At 41.6% G+C, this 18,898-nt stretch overlaps 1 protein-coding gene across 4 annotated transcripts in view; it reads left to right on the top strand.

Annotated features, from left to right (window-relative positions):
• Positions 1-18,898, top strand: part of MBD2 (methyl-CpG binding domain protein 2) — a 56,419-nt gene that overhangs the window by 16,127 nt on the left and 21,394 nt on the right. For all 4 annotated transcript variants that reach the window (XM_006018856.3, XM_006018855.1, XM_025198164.1 and 1 more), the window contains one exon: positions 8,844-8,981. In XM_006018856.3, coding sequence (XP_006018918.1) covers positions 8,844-8,981 — 138 coding nt within the window. The remainder of the gene's footprint in view (positions 1-8,843; positions 8,982-18,898) is intronic.

Here is an 18,898-nt window from a genome sequence, read left to right as displayed (position 1 = left end):
CTACAAATCAGTTGCCCTTTTTATTGAAACCATTTAATTTAGGCTGTGAGTGGGGGGGAAAAAAGCCAGTGTAAACTACATGTAGTACTTAGTGTATGTGGCACATAAGACTCAGTGACACATTAGAGAAGACGCAAACCATACCTTTCATGCTGATAGTTTACATTTTAATAAGTGCTTTCATCTTTTTTATTATTATTTTACCACAGGCATGACTTCTGTACCCCCACTACTTGCAGTTTTAGAAGCAAGAAACTACTTCAGTGAGAGGTTTTTGGTTTTTTTTGTCTGAGTAAAGAGTTCAAAATCTTGTGTATAAAATTTGGACCAGATTCTGATGTTTGCCTTAGTACAAATTGGGAGTAATGTTCTTGAAGTCATTTAAACTATTTTGGCTGGCTGTGATGCAAATGAGAATGGAATCTAGTCTATTGAATATTCAGTTTCTTAGACAGGTAATACTAATTAGTGTCCCAAATCTCATAATTTGTACTTAAAGAAGATAAGGGATTTTTAAGAGAAAAGGATTTGAAAGACTTTCAAGTCCTGCTGTCAGAATGCTACTCCTCCCCACCCCTCCACTTCCCTGTATACCCAGGAAGATGTCAACATTTTCTGAAATGAGGAAAATGGAAAGCAGATCTTCTAGTGTAGAGCTTCATGAAATTCGCTGTGTGCTCAGCATTATGTAAAGAGGAGCAGAGCTGGGTGGGGCACAGCAGAGCACTTACATGCCCAGGAGCTGATGTAATACCTTATTTCCCAGAAGAGGGAAGGAATTCTGTTTGGGAATAGGGATAGCAGTCACACAGAAGAACCTGGCTGAGAAGTCTTGGCCTTTATGCCCACTCACTGAGGCTTTGTAACAAACATATTAATAACTGAGTACTGTAACGTTTTCATTATCTGAGTAAAACAATCTATTGGACCATTTGCAGGAATTTCATTACACTGTAGATAGTGTCCCTTATCCTAAAGGGTTCCAAAGTGATCTATACTTTTGAATGTTTTTTTTCAGAATGCATGGCTTCTGCTTTATCCACAGCTTGGGGAGGGGGTGACTATGAGAGCATAACCCTGTACCAGAAAATTAATCCTGAATAAGCATTTCATAAATCTCCATTTTGAAGGCAACTCGCATAACTACAAAATCTTAATTCAGACTTTCTCCCTTTTCCTGAGCAGTTGAAGGAGCAGTCAGTGACTGTGGATAAGGCCTTAAAATTCAGGTGTGACAAGAGAAATGAAAATAAGAAATCAAATTAGGCAGTGGGGTTAGGGAGAATTGAGGGGATGCACCTATAGCTTAAAGTAGTGGTACTCAACCTGTCTGGGCCCACAGGCTGAATGAGTGGTGAATCCTGTCTGATGGATCTGTCTGCACTGGGCCAAACCCATGGACCACACCATTGAACCTGCAGGGCTCTGCACGATGCAGCACAGGAGTGGCAATTGGCTTCTCTGCTGCCAAACTTCCAGACCTGTGGGGAGACTTGCAAGGTAGATGACACAATTCTGCTGGCCACAGGTTGAGCCCCACTGTCTTAGTTTGCCTAGTGCGACAGGGTTCAGCAACATGTGGCCTGCAGAACCACTGGCTCCAGCCCATGGAGCTGGAAAGCTGTGCCAGAGCCAGACAGCGAGGAGCTGTGCTGGAGCTGGGCAGCTTTCAGCTATGTCTGCTCCGTTGACACTCCTCCATGCCCTCCCAGGTCCCACCATGGGCCAAGTGGTTCCAGTGACACATCCATAGCTGGGGGTCGTAACTTCACGTATGCTGTGGCCAGGCAGCTGGGAGCTGTGCCCCCACCACTGCTGCTTCTCCTAGCCCTCTTCTGCCTGAACTGTGGCATGGGTGCAACTTCCAGCCAGTGGGGAGCTGTGTTGAGGCTCAGCAGCTTTCAGCTGTGCTCGTGCTGCAGCCAGTGGGGAGAGCCTACAGCAGTGTAGACATGGTTCTCAGATCCCTGGTCCTGACACAGCTCCCCATTGGCTGGAAGCTGCACCTGTGCTGTAGCCAAGGAGCAAGGGACTGGGAGATTCTAGCTCCGTGGCCAATGTTCCCTCTAAGGTGTAGTGATCCGTGAGCATGCCTCCCCCATTCACTAAGCCTGGATCCGGACTACGCTAAGTCTAATAGACTAGAATCCTTATATAATGGATCTTCACCATTATTCTCAGGGTTAGGTTCCCTAGGAGGGGCAGGGACACCCTATAGGCAGTGTGGCTCCAGTGGGTGCACAGGGGCCCCCATAAGGGAGTGTGGACACTGGATGTTGTCAATAGAGTTCATAGATTGTAAGGGCTGGAAGAGACCTTGCAAGATCATCGCGTCCAGCCCCCCCTGCACCAGGCAGGAAAGACAACTGGGGGTCAGGGGGTCCCCGGTTAGGGTTGGTTGATTAGGGTTAGGGTCCCATGGGGGAATGGGGGCCCCCTATAAGGGAGCATGGACACCCTCTAGGCAGTGGGGGCCCCTGCAGGGGAAGCTGGGACAACCTAGGGGCAGCAGGGTCTCTATAGGGTGCAGGGCACCTATAGGGGGCATGGGCCTGCATAGGGACACCCTGTGGGCCCTCAGCCCCTATGGGAAGCAGGGCCCTACAGGCAGCACCCCCCGCTCACCAGGCTCAAAGTGGCCCCTGTAGCGCTCCCTGCCCTTCCTCCAGCTCCGCCCACACCGCTCCCCACAGCCACCATGGGGCGCTGCTGGACAAGGCAGTGCAGGCGGGCAGGCGGGAGCATGGGGCAGGTGCAGCCCAGTCCAGTGGGGGGCAGCTTCAGCTCCGCAGTGTAAAAGCAGCTGAAAGGCAGGGAGTGGCACCGATTCAGCAGAGCAATTCCCTGATTCTGGCAGAGCCCACCCCAGCCCCTGCCTTGCCATGCCACGTCGTAGTCCAGCTCCTCTCTGGGCGGGTACATGGCATTAGTAAGTTAGTGCGTGGCATGGTATTAAATTGTGCGCATCTTGGAAGGAACCTTGTCCCTGGCCCTAGAACAGCCATGAGGATTACTGACACAGTACCAAAACCACCCAGCATGCAGTGAATTAATCACAGCCGGGTTGTTCTGGCCCGCAGCTTGTAAAAGGTTTCTCGTCCCTGGCCTAGGATACCTACTGGCTGAAAGAATCCTAGGAGAAAGTGGACTGTGAAAAAAGTCTCCCTAATAATGGAGAACCATGAAAATGCAAAAGTATGAAGCCCACACAGACCTTGGATAGTTTTGGGTTTTAGCTGTGTTTTTCAGACCACTGTTAGAAAGAAATCCTGTTCTCCCTTGCCCTGGGCTCCAAGGGCTAGAAACTTTGTAACTTTCTTTGTAACTCGAAGAAAAAAGTTTTTAGTTCTTATAAATAAAAATTTAAATACTGTACAAATTGATTATGCTCTTTTATTTCCATGGGAAAATTATTCATTTTCTGATTTTAATTATGAGGGTGTTTGGGGGTTGTTTTTGTTTTGTTTTTTTAATTCTGTATATTTGTATCTGTGTGTGGGCTGTAATAGCTTCTCCCAGAAGTACACTGATTGTCATGTAGTTTGTTCATTTGTCTATGGTGTAAGCAGGGAAAATAGGCTTTCTGTCATTAGAATAAAATTCAAAATGAGGAATAAATTAGATTTTTTTTCTAACTTTTTTATTTTATTTTTGTGTATCACTAAGTGTAAGGGGAAGTGTTATATAATAGGACCTTGAGTTAGAAGCACAAATTGTCTTGCGTATGCATCTGAGTGCCTAACGCTAAGGGTCTGTTTATAATGTAAATGTTCTGAAATTCCAAAGCCAGCGTTTGTCTGCAGAGCGTGCCAGAGTACTTGATGTTCTCTCAAAATAACTAGAGACCAATACTCGGTGTCCATGTTTTTCTAAGCACTCTCAACTTAATAGTTAAAAATAATAGGGCCAAATTGATTCCTTATCCAACTTCAGTTGAAACGTTAGATTTCATATGATTTGTATGCTTTATATTAAAATTGAATGCACTGTGGTATTTTAAAAAATAATTTCTTGCTGAAACATGCATACTTATTAACTGGGGACGTGACTTAGAATGGATTCCGTGCAGTCTCAAAATACCTATGATTTCCTCCTTGTAATTGGAGGTGGGGCTGGTTGAACAGCAGGTTTTCTGCTTTGTGAGGAACTTTTGTTTTTTCAAAATTCCCCCTGAATCAAAAATCTGAACATTAGTTTGGAAACACTGAAAAATGGCATTGCTCAAACAAAAGATGTGCACAAGACCTGTAGTCTTGTTAGGCTTTGCCCCTTCCATTGGCAGCCCTGCTTAGTGGGCTACCCTGGAGAGACTGAACTGGGGAGCCCGTTTCAGGATGTTCAGGTTGGAAGACTTGGTTCTGTGGCAGTGATCCTGGAAGATCCGAGAGGTCTGGATCTGGGGCTTCCAGGTGTCCTGCAGGTGAGCTGAGAAACTCCCTCAGTCGCAGCCAAGGTGTTCAGGTTTCCAGCTCCATGACTGAGTACTTGGAATTTGTGGTGCAGCTCGCTGCAGAACTGCAGTTCCTGGGGTTGTGCCAGGCAGGCTGCCTCAGGGTCAGAGTGGTGTAGGGCATTGCTCCGGGCAGGGTCCCAGTGCCTTGGATTCAGTAAATGTCTGTCCTACCTGAAGTGTTTTGAGCAAAAGATTTTGGGCTTAAAGAGCTGGCATTTTCTGACCAAATGTTATTTTTAAATAGCTCTAGTTCAATGTGTTATGTAAGACTATTATTATACTGCAGTAGTCCTTACTATCCAAAGCTGCTTTACAAAATAAAATTGTTGCTAATATGTTAGATTTGAGCAGTGACTCAAGAATCCCTGAGTTCATAACAAAAATATTCATGTCAGTTCCCCACTGGATATTACCTTCAGGTCTCATTTTATTGGTTCATATCAATTAATGTGGGCACCTTTTAAAACTTAACTGTGCAGTGCATAGCCAAAGAAATCTGAGATCTCTTGGATTACTGTAGATATCATGCTGTGACTATGAAGAAACAACTTGAGATCTGCTTCTGTAGACTGTCATTTGTTCATACCCTCAGGAGCAGTTAAACTTTGGAAACATCATTGGCATCAATATTTAGTCTGCAGTATTTATTGTTCTTAAAACAGTCGCTGCAATGTATTCTATCAATAATTTGGATAGAAAAATAATGGAGTAATGTTTCTTGATCTTGAAATATGGCAAGACAGTTTTACATAGTCGAGGCTCTTTAAGTAAAAAATAATAATAAAAAAGGTGGGGAGCATAAAAAGGTAGATAAATTTTTGAACAGTTAAAAAAAAATAATAAAAAAAAATAAACGTGGTGGAAGACTTCATTGGGCTTCTAGGTTGACTAACTAATATCCTTCCTAATGCCTCCTCATACTGTATCCTTATCTGTTAATACAATAATCAGTATTTCTTTGTTAAAACTTTAATAAAACACATTACATTTAATCATGCAAAAATCACCAAATTTAAGCTATTTTATTATGAAACACGATCAAATCAACGAAAACATGCTAGTCTTCAAATAGGGTATGAGATTTTAATGGGGGGTTGGTAGGTCACGCTAGATAAATTGCGTAAGTGTGAGCTTTCAGCACTGTGCTGTGGCTGAAAGGTCGCATGCAATCTGGATGTGTAAGCAGGCTAGTATCAAGTAGGATTAGGGAAGTTTTTGTCTCTTTTGGGCACTGGTGAGACTGCTGCTAGACTTCGGTGCCCTGGTTTGGTGTCGACTATTTAAGAAAGCTGCTAAAATATTGGTGACAGTTTGGAGAAGAGCCACAAAAATGATTAAAGGTTTAGTAAACATATATTTCTGCACTGAGTGACTCAAGGAGCTCAGTTTGCTTATGTCTATTTAACAGACCTGCAAAAGAGGACTTGATCACTTATGGCTTTGAGGGAAGAAGAGAAGAGTGGAGGCACAGACATCTTGATAGAGGTCTCTCCTCTCTAGCACAGTGCTTCCCAACAAACTTTCCCTCAGTGTGACCCCACTTATGACCCCCATTTCCTCAGCATGGCCTCTCACTCCCAACCCGCAGGCCCCCTACAATCCCAGGTGTCCTTCACTCCCCTTCCACAGCCCCTCCTCCTCCCCCATCAGTGCCTGAGTCCCAGCTGCCACCCGTGGGAGGTGGTGGCTGCTGCAGCCAGAGAGGAGCGCAGAGCCCAGCTTCCTGTCCCCCATCCCCTTCCCTGCGGGCAGCACTACTGGAGCCGAATCCGTGGGTGCAAACTGCAGGCTTGGGGCTCCCTGCCCTGCTGCAGCTTCTGCCCAGAGCTAGTCTGGCCTGACTGCACCTCTGCACCCCGCTGTGGGCGCAGAAATCTCAAGGGGCACATTTATCGCGACCCCATCCACTAATGTTGCTCACCCCATTTGGCGTTGCAACCCACAGTTTGGGAACCACTGCTCTGGTAGGTATAGGCTTAACAAGATCTAATGGTTAAGCAGTCCAATATTGGACATTCTGCTTAAAAAAAAAAAAAAAAATAATAATAATATAGCAGTGTTTTATGGCCTGTGCTATGTAGACTTCTGCATAATCACAGTGGTCTTTTGGTCTTAAATCTATAAATGTTGGAGTTTAAAACATCAAATAAGTTCCAAAAATTCACACCTGACATGAATTCTAAGGAGTGTAAGAGGGTGGCTGTTAGTTTTATTATGAAGCCTAACCAAAGAATTTGATAGAATTCTTTATTCTTATTTTTTTTACCAAAAATAACTGGAAGCTGAATAGCTTAATACTTACACTATTTATTGTGCAATATTGGAGCCACAACCTTTGAGTCAATTATAGGGTTTTCTTGTACTTCAGCTTTTCACTTTATAATGCAGTTTTTAAACCTCTGTTTTTAAAGTGTTCTGCTAATTACTCTTATTTGTCACAAGTGGCAGATGATTGTTTTAAAGGTCTCAAGATTTAAAATCCAAAATATAGTTTGTGTTTGATGGTGAAAATATTTAGATTTTGTTTAAGCCCTTGGAGCTGTTTTTCCAGGACCTTCTTGTCATGGTTTTGTGTGTGGTTGTGCATACAGTCTTACCTTCCTAGTCTGAAAACAAAAAATGCTAAATTAGGACTTTGCTTTTGAAAACACAGACAGAAAAAATGCTGGAGAGCTGAAAAATTTTCATATCCTGGTGTTTGAGACTCTCCTAGAGTTATAGTTGCATGGAAGAACCAAAGCAGTGCCGTTCTGCAATGAAGAAGCCCTGTGCTAGCACGCCACACATGAGTACAGAGCCAGGCTGATCAAAGACTTGAATGGCCTGCTGGCTTTGTAAATTTCTCCCTCCACACTAGATCTTGGAGATCCCGGAACATCACTCTTGCCTTCCATCCCTCCCTTGATTCTGTCTCATGTATGCTATTTCACCTTGCCTTGTAGTGCCTCCCATTGTCTTTGGACAAATCAGGTGCATGACTCTTACTAGAACCAAGCAAATGACTAGGATCAAATTTGAACTAGGTCACTGTTAATGACTGTAAACTTGAGAGAAGATTAAGTCAACAATTTGCTTTTCTGTGTCACAGATGCTACTAATCTGAATTCTCTCCCACCCAAAATATTACTAATAATAAAACTTCTGAAGAAATTGGTCCAGTCCTATAGAGGCATTTTTACCAGTTTATGGAAAATTAGAAATGTCAAACCCTTATGAAATAAATCTGAGTAACCCAATCCCAACAAATCTAATCACTGAGTATTCCATCATCAGTAAAATGAAATTGAGATTTATGATGTCATTTCACTTTCTTCTACACTAATCTAAGAACAGAATACTGTTTTTATTCTTACCAATGACATGTGTGCAGTGAATTCCTCCCCCCCCCCATTCTGAAACTAGGCTATAGGTCCTACCATTTATCTTCTGAAATCCTAAATCTTGAAGTAAATTTATTTTAAAATTAAAATCATTCAGAATGCAAAATTGCATATATGGTTTGTGTTCCCTTCCCAGCTCTTCTCCTCTAAAAACTGAGAAAAGCTAACTACTTAAAGATTCAAAGTCTTCAGTGGATTTAACTCAGCCTTTAAATCTAAGACTGTGTCACATCAACATTAGCAGTGTTTTGTTGAGATGTGACTATGGATACAATATACTAGCATAACTCTTCTAGAGTGAACAAAGTCATAAATGTGAAGCTTGTTCTTTTGTATCAGTATAAGAAAACTGATCCCACCTAAAGTGAAACAAGCTAAACCAGTAAAAAGTGCAAGTTTCGCTGTCACAACTGCGTTTACATTAAGGACTTCTGTTGGTAACATCAGTTGGGATGAGACCTCTTCATAATAACCAACCCTGCTCAACCTAGCTTTGCCAACAGAAGTTCTTAAGCCAGGTATATAGTAGTTTCACTCCAGAAGATGCTCTTACTTTGTTAGAAAACAGGAAGTTCCTTGATACAGAATTAATTGGAAAGATTTTGGCCTGTGTTGTATAGAATAGATCTTATTTGCTCGTTCTGGTTTTAAGGTGTGTGACTGAATATGAGTGGTTCTTTAGAGCCTATCTTTAGTTGCTCTAAATACATTTTATACAGGTTTGGGAGTCACAAAACTAATAAATTCAGACCAGCAATCACTTTGACAGGAAGATTTCACCAAAAGGAAAGCAGGACTCTTCTTATCCTGTTAGTGAGTAACCTGATGGGAAAAGCAGGTGGAATAAAGTCTGAAGTAGCTACTGGGGAACACCATTTAAAAAAAAAAAAAAAAGTGTACTAGAAACCCCTTCCCTTCCTTACTTTTCAATAGAAATTGATTTATTCAGCTTCAGTTTGTTTTATTTACAGTCCTTGTTAATCTACTTTTGTGTGTGTGTGTTTTAACAGGGTAAACCAGACTTAAATACAACGCTGCCAATCAGGCAAACGGCATCTATCTTCAAACAGCCAGTAACCAAAGTTACCAACCATCCTAGTAACAAAGTGAGATCTGATCCGCAACGAGTGACAGAGCAGCCACGGCAAGTAAGAAGCTTATTACTTCCCCACTGTCACTGTTCAGAAAATGGTATTATGACCCAAGGTCCCTTTTGGGGTTTAGTTAATAGAGCTGAATACATTGCATAATAAATACGGATTTATGTCCTTAAGGGAATTTCTATTAAGTATATCTTACTTTAACATGCATGGAATAAAGCCTATTTAGTCAGTTCTGTCTTTTTATGTATATTTTTCAAAAAGTAAGTGAAGAAAGCTAACCTCTTAATCCATACCTTCGTTCAAAATTAGATTATTTCTGTCTGTTATAAAACTCTTCTAAAACACATCCCTTTGCAAAATTATGGTACTTTGACATCAAGCATCCAACTTCATTATATTTTACCTCTTTATAAAAGGGATACTATTTATAAAGAGGAAGGGGTAGAATTATACCTCTTATAAAATGTCATGTTAAAATAGGCTTTACCTAAACCATTTTTAAATTGGTATTTGTGGCATTTAAGTTCATTAAATCCACTTTGAGAGAACTTTAGTCAGAAGCTCATGTCTAGGGAAAAAATGAGAACATGCGAGATTTCATTTAGGTCCCTTTCTGATACTGATTACTCATGGTGTGAAAAGGATTCCTCCCTTGCCCCCAGCTAACAAATAGTATTGTGTATATCTGAACATAATTTAAAAGCCGTACCCAAAAGGATCCAAGTTACTTTGATCAAACCCCTGTAGTGTCTCTCTTCAGGTTGAGATGGCTAGTAACGGCATAGGAAGTAACAGTTGTTTGTGTTCTGTACATTCTCGCACCCACTTTCTTATGAAAAAAGTGTTTGTTTGGGGGATAATTGCTGCTTTAACATTCATTTATTAAATTCTAGACTCCCTATATTATCATTGCACCCTTAAAGGTCCTGTGTGCTGATCTCCTGAGAAATAGGTCAAGACTATGACATGCGACTTGGCTTTGTTTTCTATAAGAAGCTACATAAAGAATCTAGATCCCACATCCTGTGTAGTGTTTCTTCCTCTTCAGGTGAGCCAGGAAGAAGAAATTTCGACCCATATTGGATCATCTTGCTATAGAGGTATTTCAGCAAGATTTTGAAGTTCTCGACTTGCTTCAGTGTTGGTCCCACGAAGTTCAGCAGGGGCCATGTAAGTGTATCCCATCCAAATCTAAAAGATACATAACTGCATGTGTCTAAAGGCTCTTGTCACCACTTTCCTTTGATTTTTTTTTTCCCCTTCAGCTGCTACACTTCCAGCGCTGAATTGTTCCTTACAGTGTTTGGTTCCTACACCAGTAATATTCCCTGAACTGGGTTATGGTTGGGAGGCCTTCATTGCAAAAGAAATGGATCTTTACCAGTTCTATCTTGATGGACTCAAAGTTCTTCCTGTTTGTCCGTTTGCATCCCCTCCCTCCCATGTTTGTAACGACTGAAGTCTTTTATGGCTATTCAGCAGTTGGTATGTAAACAAGTAATCTTTCATCCTAAAGATTCACATTCTAGACAACTGTCCATACTCAGTTGATTCACGTCTTTGCCTCTTAAGAGAGAGTCTGATAAGTCCAGAGGGAATATGATCTTAAACTGAGCAAACCTGCCTTTTGGGTCATTTTGGTAACTTTTGATCAGATTCCAGTTTCATCTTTTACGGTATCACTTCTTGGGAAGAAGATGCAATTAGCTCAAGCAAACTCATTTTCTGTGGCTAAGCAGAAAGGTTTTCTGTAAATATCCAAGTTAACTTTTGGTTTTGGAACAGTGGGGGGTTTTATTTGACTATTTATATATTTAAACCTTCATTTACCATCTAGTGCTGCTTTTCATATGAGAATTACAGGGTTGATGTTAGAGCAGTGTTCTTGTTCTTTGCCAATCCACTTCATTGCTGTGGAATGGTCTCTCAAATTCCAAGAACATAAGGCTTGTATGAAGTAATCCTGTACATGTAAATCAAGTTTATGAAGCAAAACCTGGACTCTCTTTAAAGATGTAGGGGAATGGCAATTAAGCTAAAGATGCTGATTCTTCAGTAGAACTCGTATTCTGGGTAGCGAAGAATGATTTGTAGTTGGAAGACTCCAAGAGCTTATAATTAGTTGCCAAGTTACTTGGCTGTGGAAGCTTACAGATCTGAATGGATGATCTGAGGTACAAGAGCCAAGATTATGAGTGAGGAAGTTACTTCTAGCTCTCATGAAAAAGGTAACTGAACCATGGGGACCGGCTCCCTGCAACTAAAGTTTGCATCAGATCTTTCTTATCAAAAAATATCCAAACTATCAAGGTGAATTATTGTAAAAGATCCTGCTAGAAAATTGCCACATGTATTTTGTTTGTAATGGAATTAGCAGTGATAGTAGTATGTAATTGCATACTAGCTGCTTCAAAGATGTCTCAAACTGAATGTCAGATTTTCCTGGTACAACAACTTTTAAAAGACCAATAGAGTTGGACATATTAATAACTGAGATTGTTGACTCAAACATGGCACTATAAGCAGTCATTCTCTCCTTGCACTTTGACACTTAACTTCCAGGGATTAGAGACTGAATACTTTGTTCAGGAAAAGTAGCAATTTAATGTTAGTCAATACATTTATCATGTAAATAGTGTTTATGGAAACAGCTTAAATTATTCAATGCTTGTTATAGAGGACATTGTTTCTTTACATGAGGACATCAATTTTTAAGACTTCAATATTTTACATGACGATAGAAATCTTAGGTACAGCAGTTGCCAGAAGTACAAAAGGTATCAGCTCTCCCATCACCCATGCTACTGCGTATGTGCAGTATTTTGGTTTCTGTAGCCAGTGGCGCACACAGCCCAGCCTCACAGCTAGTGTCTTTGACTCCCCAACCTGAATAACTTGGCACCCATTTATAGCTGGGTCACTGGGTAGCCTTTGCCATGAATCCAGAGCAGGGCTTGAATTGGCACCCCAGACCTGCAGTGAACTGTTGAAACAGCTCTGTTTCACTCACGGGAGTGCAGTATGTGCATACATAATTTGATTGAATTTGTATTCTTAGATTCTATACTTATGTATGCTTTCCCTAGTAAGCAAAAGGCCAGCATGGTGTATAGTCCCTGCTTACTTTCAGGAAAGCAAGGATTTGATTCCCTATTGGATCTGATAGGATAAAGTGGAGAGAGACAACTGAAGATGCAGGCTCGAGGGAAATACATAACGCTTTCACAACATTCCATAATGTGATCTTCTTCCGTAGTGAGACAGCCCCATGGTGGCCTCCCTTCTCAACCCCCAATCAAATGCATTTCTTCCAAGCAGGTTTCCATCCAGCTAGATCTATCACATCCCTCTTTTCCAACATAATCCACTCACTGCTGCCCTCTATGTATGTGTATACTTCACTCATACTAAAAAAAAAAAAAAAATACTCAACCTACCAGCTTTTGTCACTTTCTTCCCCATTTTTTTTCATCCATTGCCTTATTCAGAGGCCTCTGGTTCACTTTCCTTTAGGTACCCTGGTCTGACCTCCTTCATCTTGCCCACATCTTTCTCCCCTCATCCCCCTCCCTGAGCTAAAGTCTAATTAGACCTCCCCAAAATTCCTCCTTGGTCTGGATCCTCTTGTGTTGGTCTTTGTACATCCTTTCAGTGTCAGTTGTTCTTCACAGTCATGGAAGAAACTTTTTCATAATTTCTGAAGTGATCTCTGGTGACCTCTTAGCTGTTTGTGGCAGCAGCTCCCTCAAGCAGTAAATTCTTCTGGTTGTGGTAGTTCCCAGAATGGCCACCCAGTAGCAGTTGTCTTCTGATTTGGTGTGGGTGCAGTTGGCAGCTCCTTTTTATGGACTGTCAGATCCTTGCGGCACTTGTGGGCTTCATGCTTTTAGGCATCTTACTTGAAGCTGCACACTCAGAGCATCATGAAGCTCCACAGCTCTTCACAGGCATTTGGAAAGGACTGTGAAACACAGCTTGGAAATCTTCAGAATACATGCAACCCCAGCATTCTTGGCTTGCCCTCTTGCTTCCTCATTAAGAAAAAGAAATCCATACCGGAGGATCTGAGAAGGTCCACGAGCTGCATGTCCGGAGATTCCAGGACGGTCTTGTGGCTGACACTAGGGACCGAGACTGTCATTTGAAGAGAACCTTTCTGGCAGGCCATGCTTCTTGTGGATGAATCAATGTACAGATGGGGAGTGTTTACTCACAAAATCCACGTAACTTTCTTCATATCAGTCATTGCAGAGGCACTTTCCTAAAACTTGTTTGATGTCAGATAGCGGCGTTGTGTTTACTGACAAGCTGTCATGTTTCTGCTCTAAATGCCTTGGTCATGCATTTAACTTCTACCTACTTCGCTGTCATTCTAAGGAATCCTCATGCGCAAAATCTATTGCTGGCACTCCCTGAGCTTATTCAGTGTAGTAAAGTCTACTTTTTTGTTTGGTCTCTTGCAAACTTCCTTTTTCTTGCATTTTTCAATTGCATGGACCAGAGTTTTAGCTACCTAGCCATTACTGGCTGACTTACTGTCTAAGAGCTGTACCTCGTCCAGCTCTGGATTACCCAAGAGAAGGCAGCTGGTGTTGGACAACTCTCCAACAATAGCATGGATGAAAAATGTCAGAATAGTCATGGATGAAACTGCACTTTGAACTAGATTCATGAATCAGAGAGCCGATTTCCTACTCATTGCTGAAAATTAAAATGATTGTTTTATATTATAAAACTACACCTTGCCCCAACCAGAACTCTCTTCTCATCCACAAAGATACCATTTATGGCAGTATTTTAGTCCACTGCAAGCTTTTGACTTTGGGTATGCCCAGAAGGAAGAAGCAAGGTAGATCAGAGAACAACTTAAAATGTTGTTTAGCTAGTAGCTTAAGCTTGTACAGCTACCTATTTAATATTTCATGTCTGACTGAATGGAAATAAATGCTATAGCGAAGAAAGGAGTTTTGTTTCTCATGGCTTTCAGTGCCCCTGCCCTCTCTGTGCTCCATTTCAGCCTCCAGACTGTTCTCCAAAGTGCAATTCAAATCTGTACCATCTATAAAACACTTTTCCTCTTCATGAAAGCATCTAAATCTTTGATTCAGACTAGTCTGCATTCTTTTACCTCCAGGGTAGGGCCACTGCTAAGCTTGCTCATTTCTTCCCCAGAAGCATGAACAAAGGGGCAAGCTGGAGGGATAATTTTTTAGCAGAGAGTAAATTTATGTTTTTGTGTGTCTGCTGGAGTTATTCTGTGATATGTTGATGGTAGTGGTTGTAAATGGCAAGATGCCTAGAGCATAGAGTAAGTGACATTTTGAGGGACACAAGATGGCAGGGGGACAAGATAGGCATAACACACGTCTTCCAGTTTTTTGTGCTGTCCTGCTTACAGTTTCTGTAAGGACTTTTGATTTTTGAATTGTTTAACAGTCTAACAAAAAACACCTCTTACAACAGAAAGCTGAAAAATCCATACACATTAAGGAATTGGATGCTACCTCAAAGTTGGTATGCTGGAATCCCTCAAAATGAAATTCTATTGATCCTCTTGTTTACCCACTCATCTCTCATTACAATCCTGAGTAAATAAGGCAATCTGCAACACTTGCCTAAAGATCAGCCCCACTCCTTGAAATAAGATTTGAACTTTGAGAAAGGAGACTATAGAACAGAATGTAGCAGGGGTGATCCTGAGTACTGGCTTGTTAGCAAAAGCTAAACATGTTGTGTGTGTCTGTAGTATGCCAGGAGCTGCTGCTTAAAATTGAACAGGGAAAATAACAGAGGTGCCAGTTTCTTGTGCACTTTCTGCTGTTTGTGGATGTCAGGATATGCAGCAAAAATTTAGGGCCAGTTCTCTAAAATGTTTCGAGTAGGAAGTGCCCATTTGGATCACTTACCATGTGCAGTGGTCTGTCTGGTGTAACCCAGAGGATTGGCATCTAAATTACTAGGTTAGAGTGAAATCCTTTAGGAGAATATTTATTTCAACTTGGTATGGCTGAAAAAGGATACAAGGAACTGCTAAGTTCTTAGGCTGCTTTTGCAGAGTGGCATAAAGTATCGTCTGAACTACTTGCTCTCTTTCTAACAAGCAGCTTCATGGAAGTTTGCAGTGATCTCTTGCTTAAATAGAAAGCGCATTTAATTGACTTACTTCACAGGATACCAGTTTGAGCAATCCTAACCATTGCAAAATGGAAATCTTACCTTGCTGGATGTGTCTTAGAAGACTTCCGGTATTTTCTTGTGCCGTTATTCCAACTTTTTCCAAATACTGGAATATGTATTGCAGAAAAGCAGTCCACCTTTATATTGTGATTTCACCCTTAAGCTTCTGGCCTCCAAACTGGTGGATGAAAGAAAATGAGACAATTACCATTAATTGCATGTCTTAGATTTGTAGGTCAGATGGCCACAGAGTATGAGGGCTTTTCTGTACATGTACATCAGTGTTTTTCTCTGAGCACCTTTTGGAAATTATGTACTTAAGATGTTCACAACTTTTTGTTGATAGATGTAAGCTAATAAGATTTTGCAAACTGTTGTGGGAGATGGTGCCTCTGGAGTTTATTATGGGTTAGAAAATGGCACTGGAATTTCCTGGGGTTTTTTTTGTTTTTTGTTTTAATTCAGGTTAACCACTTATGGTTTCTGATAAGTACACCTGAGAGCTTACTGTAATTGTGTGGGCCATTCTACTTTGTTGAATTCAGTTGATGTAAGAAATTGGGGAAAAACTCTCTCAGAACTTTATTGGAGACTGGAAAATATCACACTTCTTATCATGTACTAGGCTTTTTGATTTGATTTGCATGCAAATTTATGTAGTTTAATATGTTTTGCCCTGCTGACTAGTGATCAAATTTGTTTTGCTCTAGACTTTAGCCTACTAATATGTCCTGTTCTGCAGTCATAGAATCTTAGAAAAGTAAGGCTGGAAGGGACCTCAGGAGGTGATCTAGTCCAACCCCCTGCATAGAGGCAGGATCATTCCTATACAAACCTGTCTAACCTTTTAGTAAAGCTACACAGTTGGCCCTGACACAGCCATAAGCCCTAACGCACTGACAATGCTACAAGCCAAAGCATGGGGATGGTAATGGCCGGTTTCCTGCTGCTGCATGGATTGTTAAAACATGCTTGTGAGATCCAAATACAATTAATGAGTTAATCATGTCTTAAACAGTAACCTGGCCACACATTCAGGCAGTTAATGGCACAATAAAACAGGAAATAAACCATAAAAATATGTGCAATAAATGTGTGGCTAGTTTCCATTGTGCCTAAAATTAAATGTGTGGCAGGGGCAGACTGCATGAGGGTCTCCAACTAGCCCCGGTGCAGTCCGCACCAGCCAATCAGCTGATCATTGGCTGGCTATGGGACCACACTGGGGCTCAAACCAGCCCCTTTGTGGTCCCTGCCAGCCAAATATTAGCAGCTAGGTGGGGCCTTGGTGCAGTTGTGATCCAGCCTACAATCACCTGGTTGTCAGCCGGGTCTGGGAACCACTGTATCCAGTTTTGGTGGGTCCTCAAAGCCAGCTGATTAATTAGTGTATTTTTTCAGGCACATGGCTTTCAACTTACCAGTGCAGGGGGAGCCCAAGACTTTAATCCCAGGTTCCCCCTGCATGTGATTGGGATCCAGTCTCTGAGCCTGTAATTACACTTCCTACCATGCATATGTGGCATGGCAGGAGGCTTTGTTGTTGGGCTTGGGGATCAGATCCCAATTGCTCTTTAAACATATGTCCTGTCAGCAACCTTACAACTCATGTGGACGTACCCAATCCAGGTTTAAATGAGGGTGACCATCAGCAATATGGACTTCAGTGGGGTCAGGAAAACCTGTTCAAACCAAAGGTAAATATTTGGGTGGTTAGCAAGGATTGAGTGTCAAAACGGGTTGCTTCTGGAAATAATTCCAGCACCTCTACAATCAGCAATTATACTTGTGGGTTTCAGGTTAGAAATTGTGTTATCCAGTTACTATAAAAGATATATCAGGAGGGGTCATTTCTGTAAGTGTCAATAGAAGCAGGTCTTTAAGTACTAAACTCACTTATATATAGCCCAAGAGAGTTATGTACCCTCTTAGGGCTCGATCTTTCACAGTATAATTCACGTAGAGGCTCACTGATGTCCATGACTACTTGCAGTGCTAAAGGTTTGCAAGAGTGAAACTTTTAATTTTGGATGGATAACCATTGATGTAAGCCAAAGAACTCCAATATTACTCTTTTTAGGTGCATATTCATATGATGAAAATGGAAAAGGCCAGTATAATTGCTCTGTCTTTAAAACAAAAATTAACTTTTTCCTTGTAGGCTCTTGCAAAATAGGCAATGCTTCAATTTTTCTCTGAGGAAAAGTGACAGCTCAACATTTTGTTTGGTGGTTCCAGCAATAGAAAACCTTATCTATCATTTCCTTACTTTGTAACTAGAAATCGTAGTTCTTTTAGGCTTAGGAGATGCTGCATTTACCCAGGATCATAGCTTTGATTATAGCTGAACATTGATCATGATGTACTTTTTCAGCCAAGTGAGAGAGTGATCAGAAACGTAAAATTACTTAATCGTTCTCTGAACAAACATAAAAATATATAGTTGTGCTAATGCATCTACAATCTAGTAGAAACGCAGAATAGCTAGGAGCTACATTTCTAACCAACCCCTGAAGTTATGACTCTGCAGTCCCACGTGGTTCAGGGGCTTAAATCTCAAGCCAAGTGGATTTTGCAAAGTAGGCATGCCTGGAAGAGTCTGGTCTACCCTCCGAGAACACCTAACCTTGTCAGTCCTGAATTCGAATCTCATGATCACCTTCCATGAAGAACATGGCTTCTGTGGTGTAATAGCTTAGTGGCTAGACAATAACTTGTCTGGAAATGGGAGACCCAATTTACTGAGGTGCTTCAAACACACCTCTCCCCCCTCCCAAAGGAATGGCTCAAAAGTGGAGCAGTCAAAACTGCAGCTTGGTGAGGAAGCCAAGGGACTTTGGGTTCTGGTTGCCACTTCTCAAACTGCTTGTGAATTTTGCTCCAGTGTTATTAGATGTACTGTATTTTACAACATTAGGAGCAGGGAGCAAAACCCAATGGTGTAGCTCTTCCTGGATACCTAACTGGGGGCTGCAGGTAGACCGGTGTTGAGGAGTGGGATTTTGTACATCTCCTCCTCTGTTTGCCATTGACTGGTTTGGGTCCCCTGATCAGCATAGTGAGTTTTGTGAGCCTCAGTCTTAAGCGCATAACTCTCCCCATTTAAAGAACAGGAAACTTTAGGCACTTTAGATAATGTCTCCAGGCTTTTTTCTTTTTGATCTGGTCCTTAATTTCTTTTGCCTGTTTGCCCTCCAAAGAAAGGAGGACAAACTGAGTCTTCAAGAGGAGGTTAGATGAGTATTTAGCTGGGGTCATCTAGACCCAGCTCTCTTTCCTGCTTATGCAGGGGGTCGGACTCGATGATCTATTGAGGTCCCTTCCGACCCTAACATCTATGAAAGAATCCCTAGCCCACATGGGCACTGGTAAAATAATAGGTCATATAATAATGTGGAGGATAGACTGTCTTAAAGGGTAAGGAAATTCTACCATGAAACAGATTTTTTAAAGAGTTGATGGTATAATATATGGGAGCTAATATATGCTCCCAGTAATGCCCTCTGGCTAAACGGGTCAGATGTAATCTTTGGGTATATGAACCAGATAATATCAAATAGCAATTAACACAGATTATATTGTATCTGGGGCTAGTGTGATTGCTTCAGGTCTAATGTCCATACTTAAGGTGACTGAAATATTGGAGAAGGCTCAGAGAAGAACCACAAAAATGATTAAAGGCTTGGTAGACACGCTTCATAGTGAGAGATCAAAGGAAGTCAGTCTGCTTAACTTATCCAAGAGAAGGCAGAGGGATGATTCGATTAGTCTATAAGGACCTGTGG

This window comes from Alligator sinensis, unplaced genomic scaffold (genome assembly GCF_000455745.1).
Source record: "Alligator sinensis unplaced genomic scaffold, ASM45574v1 scaffold701_1, whole genome shotgun sequence".
NCBI classification, from domain to species: Eukaryota; Metazoa; Chordata; order Crocodylia; family Alligatoridae; genus Alligator; species Alligator sinensis.
The sequence above is the reverse complement of the archived record's forward strand: the minus strand, read 5'-3'. Positions and strand labels throughout refer to the sequence as shown.